At 43.2% G+C, this 21000-nt stretch overlaps 3 protein-coding genes across 6 annotated transcripts; 2 read left to right on the forward strand and 1 right to left on the reverse strand.

The window, feature by feature from the left end:
- The first annotated feature begins 1167 nt into the window (after positions 1 to 1167).
- Positions 1168 to 12583, forward strand: rela (v-rel avian reticuloendotheliosis viral oncogene homolog A). Its single transcript, XM_072376834.1, has 11 exons — positions 1168 to 1349; positions 3090 to 3125; positions 3303 to 3448; positions 5117 to 5262; positions 6378 to 6469; positions 6869 to 7003; positions 8040 to 8144; positions 10046 to 10261; positions 10385 to 10465; positions 10550 to 10633; positions 10840 to 12583. The coding sequence occupies exons 1-11, from the start codon at positions 1343 to 1345 to the stop codon at positions 11694 to 11696; spliced, it is 1905 nt and encodes a 634-aa protein (XP_072232935.1). The 5' UTR covers positions 1168 to 1342; the 3' UTR covers positions 11697 to 12583.
- A 38-nt stretch (positions 12584 to 12621) lies between these two features.
- On the reverse strand, positions 12622 to 14659 carry cunh11orf68 (chromosome unknown C11orf68 homolog). Of its 4 annotated transcripts, none has more exons than XM_072376837.1 (2): positions 14603 to 14659; positions 12622 to 13829 (listed from the first exon to the last, which is right to left on the reverse strand). In XM_072376837.1, exon 2 carries the CDS (start codon positions 13776 to 13778, stop codon positions 13041 to 13043), a length of 738 nt encoding a protein of 245 aa, XP_072232938.1. In that variant the 5' UTR covers positions 13779 to 13829; positions 14603 to 14659; the 3' UTR covers positions 12622 to 13040. The 4 variants fall into 4 exon arrangements, with proteins under 4 accessions (XP_072232938.1, XP_072232936.1, XP_072232939.1 ...); XM_072376835.1 differs by having other exon boundaries at positions 12622 to 13796; positions 14603 to 14653; XM_072376838.1 differs by lacking the exon at positions 14603 to 14659 and adding an exon at positions 14293 to 14380 and having other exon boundaries at positions 12622 to 13796.
- A 199-nt stretch (positions 14660 to 14858) lies between these two features.
- On the forward strand, positions 14859 to 20882 carry drap1 (DR1-associated protein 1 (negative cofactor 2 alpha)). Its single transcript, XM_072376839.1, is given in 8 exon segments — positions 14859 to 14951; positions 15512 to 15584; positions 15946 to 16039; positions 16549 to 16674; positions 17281 to 17371; positions 17487 to 17575; positions 19398 to 19407; positions 19409 to 20882. Coding segments are annotated over 8 exon segments (708 nt in total). The 5' UTR covers positions 14859 to 14909; the 3' UTR covers positions 19592 to 20882.
- Positions 20883 to 21000: the final 118 nt, after the last annotated feature.

Genomic DNA, 21000 nt, shown 5'->3' on the forward strand with positions numbered 1-21000 from the left:
ATATTAGCATTTGCAACAGATTACACGCTTCTTAAAAAAAACAAAATCACATTTCATGAACTCAGTTAGAACAATTAATTTGTCAACCGTATTATCTAATATTAGCTATCTAATGTTAAGGTTTGTCATATTCATAATGTGACGGTGTGGGCATATAAGTATATTTGCAAAAAGGAGATATGTCATATCAACCAGTTTTATCACACAGTGCAGCAGGACCAGATTTATTCACCTGCAGTGCCCCCTTCTGGTTAGAATTTCAGAATTGTATTTTTTAAAGTTTATTTTCAATTTTTTTTCCTTCCCTTATTTATTGCAGAGGAAGAAAACAGAACAGATATATAATCGGTGGCAGGCAAACGTGTAGTTTAGCTTGAGAGGACTGTTCCAATGCGGTCAAACTTGATACTGCTTGAGAGGAAAACCCTGCCAACCTACTCCAGATACAGTCTTAAACTATTTTCTCTATGAGTACAGCTGAAAGTTGTGTTATTGCCTCTCCCACTCACAACTTAACTTGGTTCCTTTAAAGTGCGTCATCTGGGTATTTCCGCACTGTTTTGTGTGGGTGGTGGCAAGTTGCACCGTGAAGGAAAGGCGAAGAGGTTTTGCTACGTTAAGCTAGGAAGCTAAAGCAACGCCGGAAGCACTCTTTGATCTTCAAAATATAGGCGCAGACGTTCATTTAGAACTGTGGTATAACAAAGTAAATGTTGTTACATAGCAGTAAAGTATTGTGGTATGAGATACTGTCATCTAATGATGTGAAAAGACTTTTTTTTTTGCTTTTTGAAAAGACAAAAAAAATAAAGAAGCGTAATATATTGACCTGATGATGGCGTCATCATTCGTTTAGTTATTTACTTATTAAAAAGCCATGCATCTACAAATTGGCCCTATTCATTGTTATTTCAATACTAGTCATAACTAAGAGATAATGTGTCAAATAAAACAATACGCATGCTTGTAAGCAAAAAAATGAGAGAGAGAGACGCTAACATTGCATCATGTACTCTGCTTCAATGAGTAAAGTCGCTGTGTTGACTTTTGAGATTCATTGCGCAAAGAGCAAACAAGACGTCGCGGCACATTGTTCTCATACTCGGGTATTGTACTGTGTAGCTTCGCTGTTCTTACCGGAAAATCTGTGCGCATGCAAATATGTGTCAGCGGCTCTTTACCAGATGTAGGTGGAGCGAAGGAGGCGACAGAGCGACCGTGTCAAGAAGTTTTCGGAGTTCACACTGCCGTTCTTGCATCGACTTAAAGCTCATTAAAACACACAAACCACGGAGAAAATACGGTGTTGCCAAAGAACGGCGAGTCGGACTCGGACTCAACCATGAACGGTAAGTGCAGCCGTTTTATTTTCTACGGCGTGTCTGCTCCGCTGCGAGACGGATGAAATTGTACAGGGAGTTGTTTTGCGCATAGGGAAAGCCCCGCTATCATTGACTTTTGCGCTAACAGGAGGAGTCTGTTCCAGGTCTGTAAGCTAAAGCCGAGGGGAAAAAAAAAGATTGACTTTGTTTATTTTTTTTTGTAAATACATTCGCGAGCGAAATCCAAGAGATAGTTTGACACCACGCTGCTTTAATAAAATGTTCGGTGTCGTCAAGTCACCTGGCACGCGCTGCGTCGCTCTGTCAGGAGGCCTGTTGGGTTAGTCCCATTGGATTTAAGGCCAAACTACATACAGAAGTTTAACAATTTATTGTTTTTCTATCTATTCGAGTAAATACGACTCGTGTATCACGTTGCAAATAACTGTCCCGTGGTGCTACATGCTTTCCCTTGAATTCGGCTTGGATTTAACTTAAGCAAGCGGGTTTCGTTTCAGTTGAAAATCAGCTTTATTTTGCCCTGGGTGCTTGCAACCGCCCACCTGATTTCTAACAGACGGAAATTATATACATTGAACACTTTAGCCAAACACAAATTGTGGTAGGAAACAGGCTATGAGCAGGACTGTTATGTGGACACTTGCAGCTTATCTGGTAATAATTTAGAACCCGCCCTTTTGAAAATATTTCATATCATTTGTGCCATTACCTGTCAGCTAAAACAAGTGAAATAGAAAGATTTATTTTCTTTTTACATCAGCGTTTACAGTAGTTTTGAAACAGTTGCTATGTATGATATATCTGTTTCTGGAATGTGGATAGAAAGAGGAGATTATCACACAAAATGTCAGCAATATACCTGATCAAGATCTATAAACAATGCCTAACCTGTGAGGTCTTTGTGTTGTTAGTTTAAGTGAAAGTACCTTAACAGTGGTCCCAGAAGATTTAGCTGGGCTTTGATGGCTGTACATCCAATTATTGAAGACTGTGTTGTGACATGGTAGACGTGTACTTTCACTTTCACATCATGAGTTAAAACTACCCCCCCCCCCCCCAAAAAAAAAGAATGCACCATTATTACACATTTATTAAGTCATGATTCACATCAATCTCAATTATTTTCTGAATTCACAGTACAAGTCGGAAGTTTGATCTAAAGTCCAAATACAGGTCTTATTTTACCAGGCGTTCACCTGCTTTAATGTGAGGCTTAGAAAGCAGACATGTTACAGCCTGGAAAACATTCTACTCATCCCTTTGAAATCAACCTGTCTTGTGAGCTGAAGGGTGGAGCCTTGACCACCTGATCTTGTGCCATACCTTCCTTGTTTTCCCAAGCACCTGAAACTAGATCGCTGCCCGCTTTTCTCTCCCACTGAAGACGTCTAGCAACAAATCGGGTAATCTGATACCGCTATTACACCCTGCCTGTCCCTGTTTGCATTTCTCTGCACTTCTTCCTCTCTGGAGCTTGGCAGGCAGTTTATGATCGGCGCTTATATTTAGCTTAGGGGCCCTTGTTTCTCGGCGTCCTCCGACCTCTTTGGACGCTGCGCAGTCTGGTAGATTTCCACCCTGACCACACCACAAATGACAAACTCGTACTAAACCGCAAATATGTGCTGAAGCCGTTTTGAAAAAAGAATCTGCATCTGCACTGTGTAATGCGTCATGTAACGCAGATGATAAACAACTGTTGGCAGTGAGAGTACACCTTACAAGTCTTTTTTTCTGTCACCACAGGTGTGTATGGATGGGGCCTTCCCCCACTCAACCCAGGTAAGAAGTAATACTCATGTGCAAACACGACTGCAGTCTGGTGCAACCTTGATCGCTTGTGTTTGACATTCTTGACCCTGTGATTTATTTCCTTTTTTTTCCAAAGAAAAAGAAAAAAGCCACAGTTACATTGTGTCAAGATCCCAGAAGTCTCACTTTTTCTCTTCTGTCCATTAGTCCAGCCAGCAACTCCATACATAGAGATCATCGAGCAGCCGAAGCAGAGGGGCATGAGGTTTAGGTACAAGTGTGAGGGACGTTCAGCCGGCAGCATCCCCGGAGAGAAAAGCAATGACACCACTAAAACCTACCCAGCCATCAAGGTTAGTCGAATGCTGCTTTTATTGCATGTTTCCAAGCTTTGATGCATTTCGTGAAGTTAACGCGAAACCTCTAATCCACTTAGGTTGGAGCTCGAGTGCATAGAAAATGTCGTAAACTACCCGACCACGGTTGTGGGTCACGAAAAGTTGCTCATCGTGGCATTTCAAAGTTGGAAAATTTCAACCCGCAAATGCCACACTTGATTTTTTATTTATTTTTTCCTTCTTCTTCTTGTTTTATTTGTGCCGTGTGACTGCACAGGACGACAAAAGCCAAGTGCACGATGAATGTAGGAGGACAAAAAGAGCACACTGCTGACAGTTTTTGGAAACTTGTATCCACGTAACGTGAAAAACAAAAAAGACTAATGCCGCAAAAATTTGCTTCCAGCGCTTTTAGAATGGTGGGTGAGGCTCCTTGATTATCGCTTTTGTGTTGATGTCACTTTTTGAATGCATCGATGATATTGTATTGCAACATAGAGTTGGGCAGAAAAGAATATGATGCAGCAGCTCTAATCAACATGCAGACTTGGACACAGAAAGTCGACTCTGGAAGATTAACTGCTACGCTCGCGCACTGCTCCGCTTGGCGATCGGCTGGAGATTATGTTCGAGGGGAAGGGAACATCTCCCCAGGAAGTCAGGAAGGAATGTCGCAGGCGCTGGCATTCTCGCACACAACCTCTCCGAAACATTTCTGGAAAATATGTCTGTGCGTAAGAACAGCTACAAAAGACGGAAAAAAAAGAGGGCAGGAATCAGTGGTGCGAATGTAAGATAAAGCCATCCAAAATAGGCCAAGAGCACAGATATAAAACGTGACTAAAAGCAACGCATAGCTCTGCCCAGTTTTGTTTGATCAACTGTAGAGGTGTTGATAGGAACCTTTCTAAAGCAAATAATAATATTAATGATAAAAGACAACATTTATTCATTTAATTATGACCAGTTGAAATAGGCCGTATAATACTGGCCGACACCTGTTCCGTCTGCTGAAGCACAGCACGGCTTATTGTATGCGAGATATCAGAGTAACTTGTACGCGTGAGCATTGTGAACACTTGTGTGCATGGCTGGTGAAAAGACAATCAGTTGATCAGATTCAAATGAACTTTTATTCGTTGCTTATGTGGGCTGCGTCTCACCGAATTGAACAGGTTGATTTTAGTCACGGAGGAGCCGCTGATGCGGATTTTCCAGCTTCTGAGTGGAGAAAAAACAAGAATAACCAACGGCAGTTGTCAGTCAGATATCCTGTTTAGGATATAAAACGTTAGACAAAGACCTGGTAGGGTTAGGCTTAGTTATTATCTCATTTTTTTCTCTTAATACAGCAAACTCTGTAACTGCTGATGAGAAGCTCAAGTTTCCACCTCCCACATCTGGGTTTCAGCAAATGCAGCATGATAAGAACTTGAAATTGTGGGTGGAGATCAAAAGAAGAAAAAAATATGAGGCTGGATATTTCTACTGTGAGCTGGGAGTGCAAAGAAGAAATCCCCTGCATGTCTGAACTTCTCAGTGACTGAGGTATTCAGTCCTAAGGGGCAGCACAGAAAGGGGAAGTTTTTGGGAGTTGGACTCCGGACATATGGCCTGAGGCACAGAGCCTTTTAAACCTGCGCATCCTTAACAGAAAAAAAATGCCTCGTGTTCCTCCGACAGGTGAACAACTACAGCGGCCCCCTGCGAGTTCGCATCTCCTTGGTGACGAAGAACGTGCCGTACAAGCCTCACCCGCATGAACTGGTCGGGAAAGACTGCAAACATGGCTATTATGAGGCCGACCTGCAGGAGAGACGGATACACAGGTGGGTTTTTTTTTACGTACACACACACACACACACACACACACAAAACTGTTATATGCCGTTAGATTTTAGGACTCCTGGGGTTGGGAAAGAACTGTGACTATATCTTTAGTCGCAGCTCTGGAGCAGCTCTTAGAAACCTAGAAGGACTGCTCCTTTACCTCTGCGACCGCAGCAGGACAGAGACGACCCGTGTGCCGTCGCCTAAGACTTGGTGGGATTGGTGTTGAGCAGTCGCCATCTTTAAGCATGACTTTGAAACCAGGTTTATTGTGGTGCGTGCAGTAAAATCATTCAGTTAGGGAACGTTTTTGGAGATAATTTCAGCACTTTAGCCTCGGGCTGAGCGAGTGTCCTCCTCCTCCTCCTTCTTTGCGTGTGTTCAAATGAGCAAAACATTAACTGCATACCCGACAACTCGCTGAACATCCCACCGTCTGATTAAAAAGTCTCTTTTTCGGGAGCGTCCTGGCCAAAGCAGGAAGCTTCAGTTGAGCCATAAAATGATAAACTAAAGACGAGGGGGGTGGTCTGGATTGGACGATAGACTGAATTATGTAATAACTCAACTTAAAATTACATAATAGAAGCTGTCTTCCAGGCTGGAGGGAACCATGTTTGTCTTTCTTTATCACTAATGATGAAATCCAAACAAACAGCATGTACTGCAGACAACTGACATTGCAGTGACACATGGTGAGTAAATCCAGAGGGTGTATTAGTCATCTGTTTTTCACATTGAAAAAGTTCTATTTCGATGACAACACACGGCGACTTGTTAGCGATAAAAGGATTTAGGTTGTTCGGTTTTATTCATTTAGCGGCGTTATTGTGGGAAATAGAGTCTTGACTGAATTTCCTAAATGGCTTTATCTAATTATAGTGCACAAAGTATTTTCCCACTTACCCTCCGAGACTGACCCCTCACTGCGGACGCGGTCAGCAACCCGAAGTGACGTTGCTTTAATATTTTTAAATGGGAGCAGAGGCGTCCAAAGTAAAGCTGTAAAGTGAGCGTTCGTCCTCGGCTATTCATTCTAAGTCTATATATAGCAGCTTTGATCGTGTGTGAACTGCAGGCTCTGGTTTCTGACTTCGATTGTATTTGCTTTCAGTTTCCAGAACCTGGGCATACAATGTGTGAAGAAGAAGGATGTGAATGAGGCCATCACTTGTAGACTGCAGACCAATAATAACCCCTTTAACAGTAAGTGGTCTCGGTGAGAGCGGGCTGTCCCCACACAAACGATCTTTCTGTGTCGGAGCCCTTTCTCTGTTCAATCTTTCACTTGTGTAAAGTTTCATGCTTTGAGGCTTCGGCTCAGTTGTCAGACTGTTCTCTGAAGCATGTCGGCCCGATAAGAGGAAGAAAGAGGCATTTGAGATACGTGATGAAAAACACAGCCAGTTTTAGTTGTTTTGCCAAACCATTTCTCTTTGGTGTGATTTCATCTGCAGGCTATAAGATTTGTAAAAAATTGAAAATGACTTTTCTCTCACTCAACAAAGCTGAAACATTGACTCTCAAATGGTCTAACCAGTGCTTGACAGGATGCAGTATGTGATTGCACTCTCCACCCTTTTCCTTTCTCTGTTTTGACCACAGTTCCCGAACCCAAGGTGTGGGAGGAGGAGTTTGACCTGAATTCAGTGCGGCTTTGCTTCCAGGCCTCCATTACTCTGCCCACGGGGGAGCTGTTTCCTCTTGAGCCTGTGGTGTCACAGCCCATCTATGACAACAGTGAGTTACGAAACAAACACATTGAAGCTCATTACCTGACAGCGATACTTTAAAAAAACTTACAGTGGCTGCTTTCGTGTGCTTTCATTGGATCTTTTTTATAGCCTTTGGGAAAGGGCAGTTTCAACATCTAAATATACTTAACAGGTAGATTGGAAGGCTAAGTGTAGTCAGCTGGTGGAGGTGGGGGCTACATTGTTCATGTTCATGTAACAGACGTGCCAACAAACCCGCTGGGAAGAGGAAAGAGAGGAGAAAATGGGCAGTGGTCTTCAGGAATTCTTTCCAGCTGAGCATATTGTGATGACTCTTCCGTGCGCTCCCTGGGAGCGAAGAGAGATCATTTATGCGATTAGTCAAGTTAGTAATCTAAGCGATGAGAGCTGTTTGACACCTCGTGATCCCCCCTGCCTGGATGTGCACCTCGGTTTGTGAAAAGGCAGAAAAAAAACACCTCAAGGGAGCCCGAACGACTTCAGAGTTGCAGTCGCTGCTATGGTTGAGTTAAAGTTACTTTTTAAAAGTAACTAATTAGATTAGATTACAGTTACCGCCACTGGGAAGTCATTTGTGATGTCACTCCATTATTTCATGAGTCAAGCTTGTGGCGCTCAATTATGACTACAAACTGGTAACACGCTGCCAGCTCTACGGTTGTCTGTAGCATCCCCTTCACCACACAACCACCAGCATGCTCTCAGAGCGGCAGCCGCTGCCGAGTCGAAGCTTAGCTGCAAACACTGAGCTCGACGCCTGCTAAAATGCATTTTAGTAGGCACATATAAACGTTACATATCCAGCAACCTTCCTCTCCCTCCCCCAAACTCTCTTTGTTCCTCTTTGCTTAAGTTTTCGTGTCAGCCTGAAGGTTTTGAAGAAGAATCAGTCTTCATCATAACCACATCCCCTTTAACTGTGTCCGTATTCCCTATTAAGGCTCTATGGCGATTATTTCAATTGTAGCATTTGTGGAATGTGAGCTTGCAGCCTTTTCCTTGTCTTCGTTTGTCTCTAAACTCTTTTTCCTGTCCCGCAGGGGCCCCAAACACGGCCGAGTTAAAGATCTGCAGAATCAACCGCAACTCTGGAAGCTGTAAAGGAGGGGATGAAATCTTTCTGCTGTGTGACAAAGTGCAAAAAGGTAGAATACAACACATGAGGAGACCTCACAGCTCAACTTGCACTTTCATGTCAAACGGCCCATAAATAGAACTCAGATGTGACAAAGCAGATGTGAGTCCAGAGCCCAAAAAAGGTGAAAACCGCTCCCACCCACAAGAGATCAGTGTGTGCTAGCTCTTTTTGAGTAAGAGAGCTTCAAATAGAAAGCTTGACTCATGTAAATGAAGTGAAGTGCACTAGGCAATGACCGAGGCTCATTCAGACTCGCTGTTTCAGGGCTTTGTTTCTTTCGCAAGAGGCGATGACGCCATTTATGACAACACTTTCAAAATCCAGTTTCCTCCTTCGAAATTAAGACATTGAAACTGAAATAAGTGCAAAAAAGGAGACGACTTAACACAGACGTGACAAACGTGACCAGGACCGCATGCTTTCTCATAATGCAATGCACAGAGCCATGCCAGCAGGAAATACTGATGCTTCAAGACGAACCAACTCGATACTGTTGCTTTATCTGGTATAAGCTGTTGGATCATGTACATTTTACAGTTTAAAAGCCGTCTTCTAATGAGCTTAGAAACGTGGGCTCGCTGTTACATATCAAGTTACCAGTTCTCATTTCTGTAATTTGCTCGTTTTAACCTTTATTTAAGCCAAACTAAATGATTTTCAGTGTCCACACTGACCAGCTCTATTCAATTCAGGAAGAATTGGACGCTGGCAGCGCACTTAAAGAAAAAAATAATAAGAAAAAGTTGGGATAGAGGCACGTTCCCCATTATGATACGTCAGCCTTCGTTTTGATGACGCTTTTCAACAACTTTGGAAGCCAATTTGGAGACTTTGGAATCTAATTGTTCAAGTTTCGAGACTAATTGTTCAAATTTCAGCTTCTTGACAGTTCGTGGTTGCTGTTGTGCGCTCCTCCTCTTCGTGATGCGCCGCGCAGTTTCTATCGAATATGATCTGGACTGCAGAGAGGACAGTCAAGCACAAACAGACTAGTGGAAGTCGTGCAGAAAACGTTTTTCCTTAAAACAACATAAAATGTGTACTTCACTGATTTCCAGGGACTCCCTGAATCTTTTCACAATATTTTACAGTTACAGTTCAACAACGATGCTAAAAGACCAAAGTTCTTTGTATTTTTGCATTGAAAACTACACTTTTAACTGATCGAGGATTCTCCGAACGCGTTTGGCACAAAGCTGTGAGCCACAATCCACTCTTGCTTGGAAACCTTTGCTGGGTGCTCCTTTTATACCCAACCCTGACACCCTAACCTGTCACCAATGAACCCGCTGATTGGGGAATCTTCCAGAACGCTACTTTCTGTGTCTCTCTTCACCTCTTTTCAACTTTTTCTTTTAGTGTATTAATCACTTGTAAAAACAACGAAGTTGGTTGGTGAAAACACTGTTTTTACTTAACCAAAAGATTAAAAATGAAAACATTCAAATTTGGTGAGTGATCAACTGTCCCAAAGGAAGTGCATTAGGGTCTTTAGGCCAATTATTTTGGTTTTCCTGACTAAAAACTGCAGTGAATGACATCATTTCCAGCCACAACAGGCAGCTGTTTCTTTTGTGAAAACAAAACGGACAAAGTTAGCAACTAGCTAATATGGCAAAGTTCCTCAAAAGTGCATTTGAAAAGCTCTGGGTTCAGATGGCTTGCTGTTGTGCTGTTGCTACACATGAGGCCACCCTCACTGTTACGGGAAATTGTGTGTGAAGAGGCATCAGAAAAAGTTTTTGTGTTGCTCGCGAGTTGTTGCTAAACTCAAAGCTGCTTTTAAATCAAAATTGGAGAGAAGATACCCTCTGTGTGGCCGGTGCCTGGTGGTTGTCTTTTAAGAGGGGAGGCTGTTCTCAGCTTAAGTAGTTGCTTACACTTCCCATTTTCTCATTCCCCCTGCAGAGGACATCGAGGTGCGTTTCTTCCAGGACTCCTGGGAGGGGAAGGGCACTTTCTCCCAGGCTGACGTCCACAGGCAGGTGGCCATTGTGTTTCGTACTCCGCCCTACCGCGACACTAACCTCAGCGAGCCTGTTAAGGTCAAGATGCAGCTCCGGCGGCCCTCCGATCGCGAGGTCAGCGAGCCAGTGGACTTCCATTACTTACCTACTGATCCAGGTAAGAGGCGCTGCCTCGCTTATTCTTTTCATCTCGACCGTATTTAACATTTTTCACTAATATGTTGAATAAGTACTTCAGCTCCACAAACCTAATGGCATTTTTTGAAAATTTTCCTTGCAGATGAATACCGGCTGAATGACAAGAGAAAGCGCACAGAAAACATCTTCCAGAGCTTGAAGCTGGGGCCCATGCTCTCTGGTGGTATGTGGACTAAAAATTATTATTTTCTTGTTGTTTTTCTCTACCTCTCGCCGTATTATGACGGTAACTTTGCTGAATTTTCAGTGTCCACTCAACAAGACAGACGGCAAATGAACTTCGCGAAGAGAACATTCCCAGCGAAGCCTCAGCCGATGAACATGCCGGCAGGTGAGTCCGTCTCTTTTGTCATTTTTTTGGAGCAAAACAATAAAAATAGCCCATTACTAATTTAATCTTACTGCAAAGCTGGTATTTGCTTTTTTTCCCCCATTTTTCTTGTTTAAACAAAAAAAAACCAACAGCTTTTAACAGACTAAAGAGACATGTTACACTGGAAAGACATTCAGACACTGAAATATCGTTTGTGTTTCCAGCGACTGAGACGCCCCCTGCTGCCAGAGGATCAAAACCTCAGTCCTCCTTCTCATACGGTCAGCCAGGCCAGCTCTTCTCAGTCCAGCCAAAGCAAGAGGCGCCCTCTTCCATCTCTACAGCAACTACAAACCAAACATGGAAGATCATGGAGAGTCTGAAGCTGGGACCCCAGCCCAAAGCCAACCCGGTGCCCACCTTTACGATGACGACACCGGCCCCCTCCTCCTCTACCACCACCACCACCACCACCAACCAGGACTACTCGACCGTCAACCTGGCAGATATTCACGAATTCTTCCCCAACATTTCCTCGGTCATGACCCAAGAGTCAGCAGCTGCTCCGGGAAGCACAGGCTCCTCACAGACCAGCAGCTCCTTCTCCCTGCAGGGCCCTCAGTATCAGGTGGATACACCGATCCCAGATGAAGACATCCCAGAGTTCCCCAGCTTCTCCGAAGCCCAGGTGCCAGGCACCCTGGACAGCCTGAACATGGATGACTTTGAGGACCTTCTCAACTCCCGGCTCATGAGCGAGGGTGGAAGTGGTGCCTCGATGTTGCCACCGTGCCAACAAGCCCCCTTTTCCAGCTCCACTACTCCTGTACAAAACAGCTCAGCATCGCAGAACACATCCGACCCCGCCAGTAACCCAGGGAGCACCTGGATGAATTATCCCACCAGCATCGTCAGCCTGCTCCAGAGCGAAGATATGAGCGAATTCGCCACCAGCAGCAACAGCCACCGCTTCCCAGTGACCGATGACTTTGATGAACTGATATCGACTGATGAGGAGCGTCTCATTTCCATCTTTAACAGTGGGAACCAACCTGGGTTTGTGTCAGGACACCAAACTTAAAGGTTGTCGTTGTGATAAAGAACCCTGGTATCTTCCCCTTTAACTTTCGGGACTAAAGCTCCTTTTTATTGATACAGACAAAAATAAATAAAAAATAAAAATAAAGGAGAATGGACACGAAGAGCTGGAGGAGACAAAACGTAGCAAAACCTCTGAATACAGAAAAACATACTCAAATAAGAAAACAAAAGAAGCTAAGCATAATTCGATTTAATCCTGCTCATTAAACCCACATTTAGCATCTGTCATGGCGGAAGAACATCCACCAGATGTCTGGAAAGACTTATCCAACGAGATGCTTCTACAATGTCGTTTTTTTTTAATGTTTGGGGTTTTTTTTGACGCAACATGTTTATACGTACTGTCATTTGAACAATTGTAGCTGTTGTTACAGAACAGTTCAAATTCAATCTGCTTTTTTTTTTTTTTTTTTTTACTGTAAGCGGGCTGGCATTACCAAGAATGTAATCAGATCCAGAAGAAAGCCTATGCTAGTACACCGATGTAGGCGTCAAGTATCCCTTTATATCACCGGTGTTTTTAATGTTCTCTGAAGGTCGGCAGTTACTGTCTGAATGCGCCAAGAACCAAATGAAGGTCTATGTGTAAATAACATTCAAACATGCAAAGTTAATGAGTACGGGCTTACAGAGCATTTGTCTTTTTAATCTGTCAATAGAACTCTCTGCTATCTGATCAGTTTTTGTTGTTACTTTATAATGGATGCAGTTAAACTCAACAGTGTCAGACCTCACTGTCATCTTGTAGTAAAACAGCTGGAGGTGCACTTGTACCACCCCTCCTTTCTTTAACATATAATTTGAGCAGATATATAAAGGTTAATTGTGCCAATTTGTCTTTGGTTGGAATGAATTATCTGTCAAAAACACTTTTTTTTTGGCAATAAAAACCCAAAACGTGTAAAGACAGTCTTCAAAACCCCATTTTATTTGGCAAGGCTGTAATCGTGGCTCAGTACAAAACAAAAAATAAAGCTAAACAGAAAAGCCATGTGTGTACTTCAGAGTTCCGTCCCTCTAGGCAATTTACATCCTGGAAACGAACATGCAAATCAAGGATTTCAGCTTTCCTGTTAGTGTAAGATTGGAAGCAAAATCTACTGAACTCACCTTTATTAAAAAAAATGATACAATATAATCAATACAATGCAAAAAACTGAGTGTTTCAGGTCACTTATTTAAATCTGAAACTATGACAGCATCAAAATACGCAGTTTAAATGAGATTCTTTCTTTTGTGTGTTTTACATCATTGCTGCACAGCCCCAACTAATGAGAGCACAGAAAGGCCTCCTCATAAAACAGTCCCTCTTATCAGGACAGGTTTATGTTACTTCAAGATTGGTGACTTTGTTGATAATGTGGGAACGCCTGGGCACGCACTCCAGGTCGAATTTGCTCTCATAAATGGTGGGGCACAGCTTCCAGCGATTGTTTCGGTAGATACCGAGGTTTGTGTAAGCATCTGGCTTGTATGATAGGGGGCATTTCACCCCTGTGGCACGGATGATGGAGTCCAGCTTTATAACCTCATTCTCATCAGTGAAGTTCTGGTTATAGGCACATATGACTTGCTTGGCTTCTCCCTTGGGATCAAAGGGACTTACTTTAACAAGGGAGATTTTTCCCTCTAGAGCAGCTCTGGCCACACACTCCCATGCGTGGTCCAACTTGAAACCCGAGTCCAAGTGCATCAGCCATTTGCCTGTGAGCACCCCGTGGTTCAAGGCCAGCTCTTTCACTGTCTGGAAGGTGACAGGTCGGCAGCTGGCTAAAAGTTTCTCCCAACTTTCCTGGAGACCTACAACATCTCCACCGCTGGGACAGTGGTTTGGGCCCAACACGGCGATCCACCCCACAGGGCTGAGGCCACCTTCTTCATCACCAAATCGGTGCACTTGCGATGGCCTGTTGCTCTCCAGCCAACCATCAAACTCGGATCGGGGAGTTCTTCTGGAGTCGAAAACAATCCAGGGATCCATGTCCGCAGCCATTGCCTCAGCGGCATAGCTCTCTGCAGTAAAGGAGGTCTCTCCATCTCCAGGGGCCTCTTCCTCCTCCATAATGCTGTACGTGTGAAACTAAAACCCAATAAACGAACCTCGGAAGGTTCCCTGATTGAAAAAAAGGAAGTAGATGCTGCGTTTTAAACACATGATTATACCGCAGGCTGAATCTCTTTGTTATACTGCCGAACTCAGCGAAAGCTGAATTGTTTACGACTGTTTCTAGCTAGCCGCATACATTAGCAAAACTCATTTAGCAAATTCAGCGGCTCCAAAACACCGACTTAATTATATACAAATATATAAGTTACTGCACGTGTCATCTGTGCACCGTCTATGATGTCACTAAACACAAACAAAAACGTACAATAATGTCTCGCTACAGCTAGCCGACTAGCTAGCCATTTTACAATTTGTTCAAACTATACACTTTAACAAGTGTGCAGAAAGATAGACGATTTCCATTCGGCTGCTGAATATAGCTGGTGTTGCAGTCTGTGTATTTTACACGCGAGCAGCCAAAAAGTCGCCGCAAATATAACGTAAAAGTCTGACGTTAGGTTCTATTTACCTGCAGATGTCGAAGTTTGTTGTCCAGCGTTTTACTCTTCCGCACAAGCGCAGCACTAAAGTGCGCCGTTCCCCTGTTCGAGCAAGCAAAATGAGGACCTCCATTCAGTTGTTTGGCATTTAAAACTCATTAATTTAATATCAGATCAACTGTGTAGAATTTGTATTGAATTAGAGGACGCATAATGTAATACTACGATGTTTAAAAAAAAATGTAAAAAAAAGTACACATTCTCGAACGCAACGTCAATGTATCAAACTTCGATAGCGCTTTTCATCCAATTTAGTTGTCAGTTTTTTCTTTTACCTACCATATGCAACAACGCCAAGCTACCGAGTCTAAAATAATATATGCTCGCCTTGCTTTCCTAGAAATATTGCGGAACGACGGGAACTTGTTTGAACGTGCCGGCGCTGTGACCCTGCGGAACCAAACTGACCTGACCTGCCTGCCAGGCAACAAGGAACGAGTGACGACGACGTGCTAACGAGCTAGCCGGATAGCTTCTGCTATCTGGTGTATGTGCGGTGGAGGTGGATTATATTTGTTACAAAATAGTAATCCTAAATATATATATATATATATTAGTTTACTTTAGCCTCCCAGGTTATTTAATTATGCCCAGCAAAAAGAAGAAATACAATGCAAGATTCCCTCCGGTAAGTTGAAAACTTTCCTCGAGCCGGCGTTGGAACTAGCTAAAATTAGCAAACTAATATGGAAAGCTAGCCACTGTAGCTAGCTTAAGTGGGATTCGGCCTCTATTGTTGCCTAGATGGCAAACAAGTGAGCGAGGAAACGCAAGCCATTTACCATCTTATTGAAACTAGATCACCGAGAGCTCGTCGCGTTCGAATCAGTTTGCTAACTTAATTTGCAAGGTGTTCTTTCTAAGGCACATTTCAATGGTGCGACATAAGTTAGCAAGCTAATATCGTTGTTTTTAGCATATCGAGCTAAGATAAATGGAACGGTGTACAGAATAGTATCTGTTCTTGAACCCGAACTGCTTAATGAGCAGTTCGCAGATTGACCAGAGTGGCATTTTCATATGTTTTGCACGGGTCTTGAATGTGTTATATTCGGATGTTAGCTTGTGTTTTGATTGGGGGAAAAAAAAAAAAGAAAAACACCTTAAAGCCTATTTGTAACACAAGAGATGAAACGGTTGAGTTACTGTTTTCACTAACATGAAAAATAATGCCTTTTCTCGTTTTAGGCAAGGATTAAGAAGATTATGCAGACAGATGAAGAAATAGGCAAAGTTGCCGCAGCAGTTCCTGTTATTATTTGTATCCTTCTTGCCAATACTCCTTATATCAAAGCTTATTGAGTATGACATACTCAATAAGCTTTGATATAAGCTTACTGAGTATGTCATACTCAATAAGCTCAATGAGATGCATAACTTCTCTAGTAGTGTATCTTATGGACAATGACGTTAATGACATTAGTACTGTTTATTACAATGAGTGTGTCACTGTTAAGCTTTGGCAAGCTGTTTATGTTTTTTTTGCTGTCCCTGAGTCTCAGTTTTTAGGTTTGGAGGTTCTGTAGGGTTGCCATAGAAACTAGTGCCTGTCAGCGAAATTTGTTATATTGTATAATACACTTCAACCCACTGTCTTCTAATTTCCTTCACCGAGACATCAGCTAGAGCCCTTGAGCTTTTTTTGGAGTCATTGCTTACGAAGGCCTGTCAAGTCACCCAATCGAGAAATGCAAAGACAATGACAACATCACATCTGTAAGTCTGTGCGTCTGTATAAATCTGTGGCACTGTGTTTGATTTAAAACAGGGTTGGAGGACTGAAACTGGTCACGCTGGAGAATCTCCAGAGAATTGGGTCCAAACTGAAGAAACCGCAGTGTTTTTAACACATCAGGATGTTGGATGAGGCTCACAAAGATGACTGTTTTCGTGTTTATCGATTAATATCGGCACATAAGCGGTAACCTACATACAAGTAGTATGAAGTAGGAGTTGATGTGAGCATGTAGACTCCTCGGGCTCCGCTAAGCCGATTAACAACACATTGCCACATCCATTGTATTTTCAAGTATGTTTGGCAATCAATAAGCTGCAGCATCCAAGGGAATCTTGCTGTTTAATTCAGACTGTGTATGCCATTGAAATGAATCTCTACCACATTTCCAGTAATCTTTTTGTCCGCTCGACGCGAGGCTGACTTTTGGCTCGACGCCGAGGCCAGTTGAGAAGGCGGCGGGTTGAGAACTGTTTGTATTTGTTTGCAGAAAGCAATGCATTGAGCTGGAGCAACAGTTTGATTTCTTGAAAGACCTGGTGGCGACGGTGCCCGACATGCAGGGCGACGGGGAAGAGAACCACACGGAGGGGGGAGGAGAAAAAGTCTCACGCAGGTATTTCAGTCGAGGAGTTAATGGGTCAAGACCTGCGCTGACACGGCGAATCTCACCAGTGAGAGACTTTTTCACAAAATTCCAAAAACAGTCAAATTAAAGAGCAGGAACACTTTTTTTTTTGTGTCTCACTGCAGAGTCAGAGAAGTTATTGAGGAATTGTAGAGAACAACATCACTATTGACTGTCAAATGAAATGCTGGCACTCAACTAATTTGCCTGCGGAAACTTTGGGAGAGAGTTTGAATTGTGGCTCCTAATGTTTAAACATTTTGAGTCAGCCTTGTCGATGAGGCTGGTGGAGTCGTGGAAACGGAAAATGTAACCGGTTCAAAACATTTGGTCATGCTGTTCTCTTCTGGAGTCACTTTAACGCTGATATTAAGGATATCGTTGTAGATTAGCTCTTTATTTGTTCATAAGTTGTGAAAATTGGACATTCTGGTTTGTTTTTATTTGTTTATTACAGCTGTATGAAGTGCGTTTTTTTTTTTTGTTTTTTTTCAACCTTTCGGAAAGGTTTCTCCGCTAATTGTCTATGTTGGTCGCGAAGCATCTCGTTTGAAACAGCAACTGCTTTCGCATATCATCATATTTCCTCTTCAGGGGTCGAAGGCCAGGTTCTGGTCGCAAGAACGGAGGGGCCGGCTCCAAAGGCAAGGACAAGAAGTTGTCCGGAACAGAGTCGGAGCAGGAGGTGGGTGAGGATTGGCTGACCGGCTGGCTTCCAGCTGTCTGCAGTGTTGGCGCTTTGCGTGGGCTTATTTGAGGTTGCGAATGCTCACAGTTGTGTTCCCTTGTTGTGGCAACAGGATGACTCTGAAGAAAGCGAGACAGACGGGGACGAGGAGGACGGCTCTCATTCAAGCACAAATCAGCAGTCTGCATCCAGGTTCCACAGGTAAGACGCTGCTATCCAGACTGCGCCTACACGCTCACAGTAAATTTCACCGAAGAACTGGCAGCCCAGTGTATTTGTTAGTGTAAGTGAAGGGCTATTAAAGAGGGATTCAGCGTGTTTCTAACCCGAACCATCATCGCACATTTTAGTGCTGCTCTCTATATATTTAGCTTCCAATAAAGGTTGTAAATAAATAAAAAAAGTAATTCCAAAGCACTGTTTTTTTAAACAAATCATTGAGAATTTAGTTTCACGCTGCAGTCATAACGACTTTGAACATATTGGCTTTTTATTTTGCCTTTTTCTGTAACTCAAACAGACTTATGGAGTCCAAAGTCCTTTTCTAGTGGATTTCCACCCATTGGAGTTCTCCACCTGTGGGGGAATTTTCCATCGGTTGCACTCCTTGTTAAGCAGTGTTTTCTGGCCAGAAAAGTCTCGTCGGTGGCTTTACAACAAAAAGGCCACTAAGTGGTGCTGTTTCTCCACTAGAATCAATGGGAAGATCTTTTGCAGTGTTCCAAGTTCACTGCACAGATCACTTTAATGCAAGTGGGAGGATATACATTCATGTGGAAAAGAAAGTACACACTTTTATGGATAAGAACCCAATTCTGGTCCTCCCTGGGGATTAAAAATGATGTAAATACAGCCTCAGAACACAAAGTAAATGCAGAAACAGCATGTGACAAACTAAGTCCAGGTGCTGCTCATCAAATACATTAGATGAACTGATCATGAGCAGGTGCTCGCACCTCTATGGAAGCAGGTGTTTTGTCAGTTTGCTGGTCTGGAGCATCCAGGTGTGTGTTAACACAGTGCCATGGAGGAAAGACACCAGCAGTGATTTCTGACAACCAATTGCGAGAAGGGCTCCAGACTACAATCTCCAAACTATGTGGAGCCCATGATTCTACAGTGAGAAAGATTGTTCATCAGAGGGAAAACATTCCAGACAGTTGACAGTCTTCCCAGGAGTGGACGGTCCAGCAAGTTCACCCCGAGATCAGACAGTGCATTGCTCAGAGAAGCTGCTTCATCTGAGACTCCACGGGCCTCAGTTAGCACGTTAAATGTTAAAGTTCACGGCAGCACAATTGGAAAAAGGCCGAACAAATGTGGCTTGTTTGGAAGGGTTGCAAGAGAATGCTTCTTCTCTCTAAAAAGAACATGGGAGTATGGCTTAGGTATGCATAGACTTCTGAAACAGCTAAAGACTGGCCGAAACTCAGCCATCCAACAGGAAACCGACCCAAAGCACAGCAGCAGATCTACAACAGAATGTCTGAAAAGGAACGCTGTAAAGAAGAAGGGGGCCAAAATTCCTCCACGATGATGTGAGATGGCACACAGAGAAATTATTAGTTGAAGTTATTGCAGCTAAAGGTGATTTCTACCAGCTCTTAAATCACAGAGTAGATGTTTCCAGAGTCTGCTTCTACATTTTGTTCAGTTAGGACACAAGGTAACGCATGCCATGTGCTGCTGTATATTCCCCATTTTCTAAGACTTGGTAAGACTTTGAGTTATGTCCCGATATGTGAAACCTTTAAACTGACAAAGTGTGTGCTTTCTTTTTTCACATGACTGTAGTTTGTACTATGAAAGTGGCCCGCAGTAGTGCTCTCGGATGTCAGATGTGTTCTTAATGGCTCATATTTCCTATGATGCTCCCATGCAGTGCCTATCAGTATAAAGTATATATATTTGTAACCCAGCTGCCAGAGGAGGATGGCAAAAGGTGGCACTGCCTTAGAGTTAACTTGATTTTGAAGGAGGAGACTGTAACACCCGGTTCACATTCTTGCCTGTGTTCCTGCAGCTCAAACGCCCCCCCCCCAGTACATGCACATGGGCAACACGGTGTCGATGAGCAGCCTGGCTCCAGCTCAGCCTCCAGGCGGCATGGCCTTCGCCCCTCATCCTTCCATGATGAGCAACGCGCCGCCTCCCCCAGCCCCTGTGCCGCACGAAAAAGAGGAGGACGACGACGACGACGAAGACTATGATTCTTAGCTCCCCTTCGCCCCTCTTTTTCCAATCCCCTCCCCCCCGCACACACACACACGCATACAGAATCTTTCAACATTATTTTCCAATTGTAAAGTCAATCTGGCGGCTGCTCTAACCAGAGGAGGGACAGACTCTTCGTTGCAGCCCACTAACAAAACAAGCTGTAAGAGACAAAAGTTGTATATTATGTGTTTTAATTTTCTTTTCTCTATATTTTTTTCTTTTTTTTTTTTTTTTAAAGGATTATTTTATTGTAGAAAAGAGTTCATCGGGGATGTTTTTTAACAAGTCAGTTGCTTTGATTTTGGACTAGTGAAAATGGCAGTCGTCACGGTTTTTCGCCATGAACCCTGCAGACAGGATCAGAGTGGTTTGTGTTGCCTCCTAGCAGGGTTTTTTTTTTCTTTTCTTTTCTTTTTGTCTTTTTCCTTTTTCTTGAATTCTCCGTAGTAGATATGAAGCGAACATATCAGTTACTCGGACCCTCAGGTTGGCTGGAAGAATTCTCGCAAATGGTCGTTAAAGCGCCTGATTCCAGCCTTTGATTCTCACGCGAGGACAAAACACCGGCTGTGACGAGTTCGGGGCAAACCATTTGTGGAGGATTTTGGGAGGTGGTTAGCACTTGTCGAAGGGGATGAGGTCATGGTCTCACCGTTGAAGTGTTACATTGTCGCGTTATCCTCGCTGGAGTTGAGATGCGAGCTGTACATTACCTTCGTGTCGCATCTCGTTGGCCGGCCAGGCTGGCGTAAAACGAGGAAGCGGGTGTATTTTTATTGTCGGCTGGCGAGCCACGTCATTTTTCTTTTCGAATTAGTTTCTATTTTTAATTCCCGTTTTTATCAAAAGAACTTTAAACCTCCTCAACAGCAGCCCTGAACTCAACCACATCAGCGGGTTAATGATTTGTATTTAGTTGTTTTTGATGCTGTCAGTTTGACAGCTGGAGCTTGTATATTATTTTATACGACCATTAAAAGTCTCCTGAATCGTCCACGAGATGCACACAGCATACCGCAGCTCGTGGGCCAGAACTTTGTTTTTAAAGTTTTTTTTCTTTTCTTTGTCCTCTCCAATTTCTGTTGTGGCCACCCCCCACCCCTCCAAATTTTGCACCGTTATCTTCATAATTTGTCCTCCTCTTTTAAATTGTTTTAAATGACAGCAGAGAAGGGGCTCCCATGTGTGTCAGTCTGTTATGAAATGGTTGTGGACAGTTCACAATGTATTGTAAACTTTTAACATTCTTTTTATTTTGTATGGGTGAAATAAAGTTCATATTTCAATTAAAGGTGCGGTTTTGATTTTTGTCTTCCATGTTGGAAAGTGAAGCCTGAAATGGTTTAAGGTGGAACGAGAACTCCCAAACTTTGAAACCAGCTGCCGCTTTTAGCCAACAACTCGATCAC

The sequence above is a fragment of the Leuresthes tenuis genome, unplaced genomic scaffold (genome assembly GCF_036924035.1).
Source record: "Leuresthes tenuis unplaced genomic scaffold, fLeuTen1.0.hap1 SCAF_22, whole genome shotgun sequence".
Taxonomy (NCBI): Eukaryota; Metazoa; Chordata; class Actinopteri; order Atheriniformes; family Atherinopsidae; genus Leuresthes; species Leuresthes tenuis.

What these genes read in the sequence shown, in the direction of transcription:
- rela (XM_072376834.1), top strand. An exon ending in CAGGAGAGACGGATACACAG is followed by an intron (nt 5,263 to 6,377) that starts GTGGGTTTTTTT and finishes ATTTGCTTTCAG; the next exon opens with TTTCCAGAACCTGGGCATAC. An exon ending in CAATAATAACCCCTTTAACA is followed by an intron (nt 6,470 to 6,868) that starts GTAAGTGGTCTC and finishes TTTTGACCACAG; the next exon opens with TTCCCGAACCCAAGGTGTGG.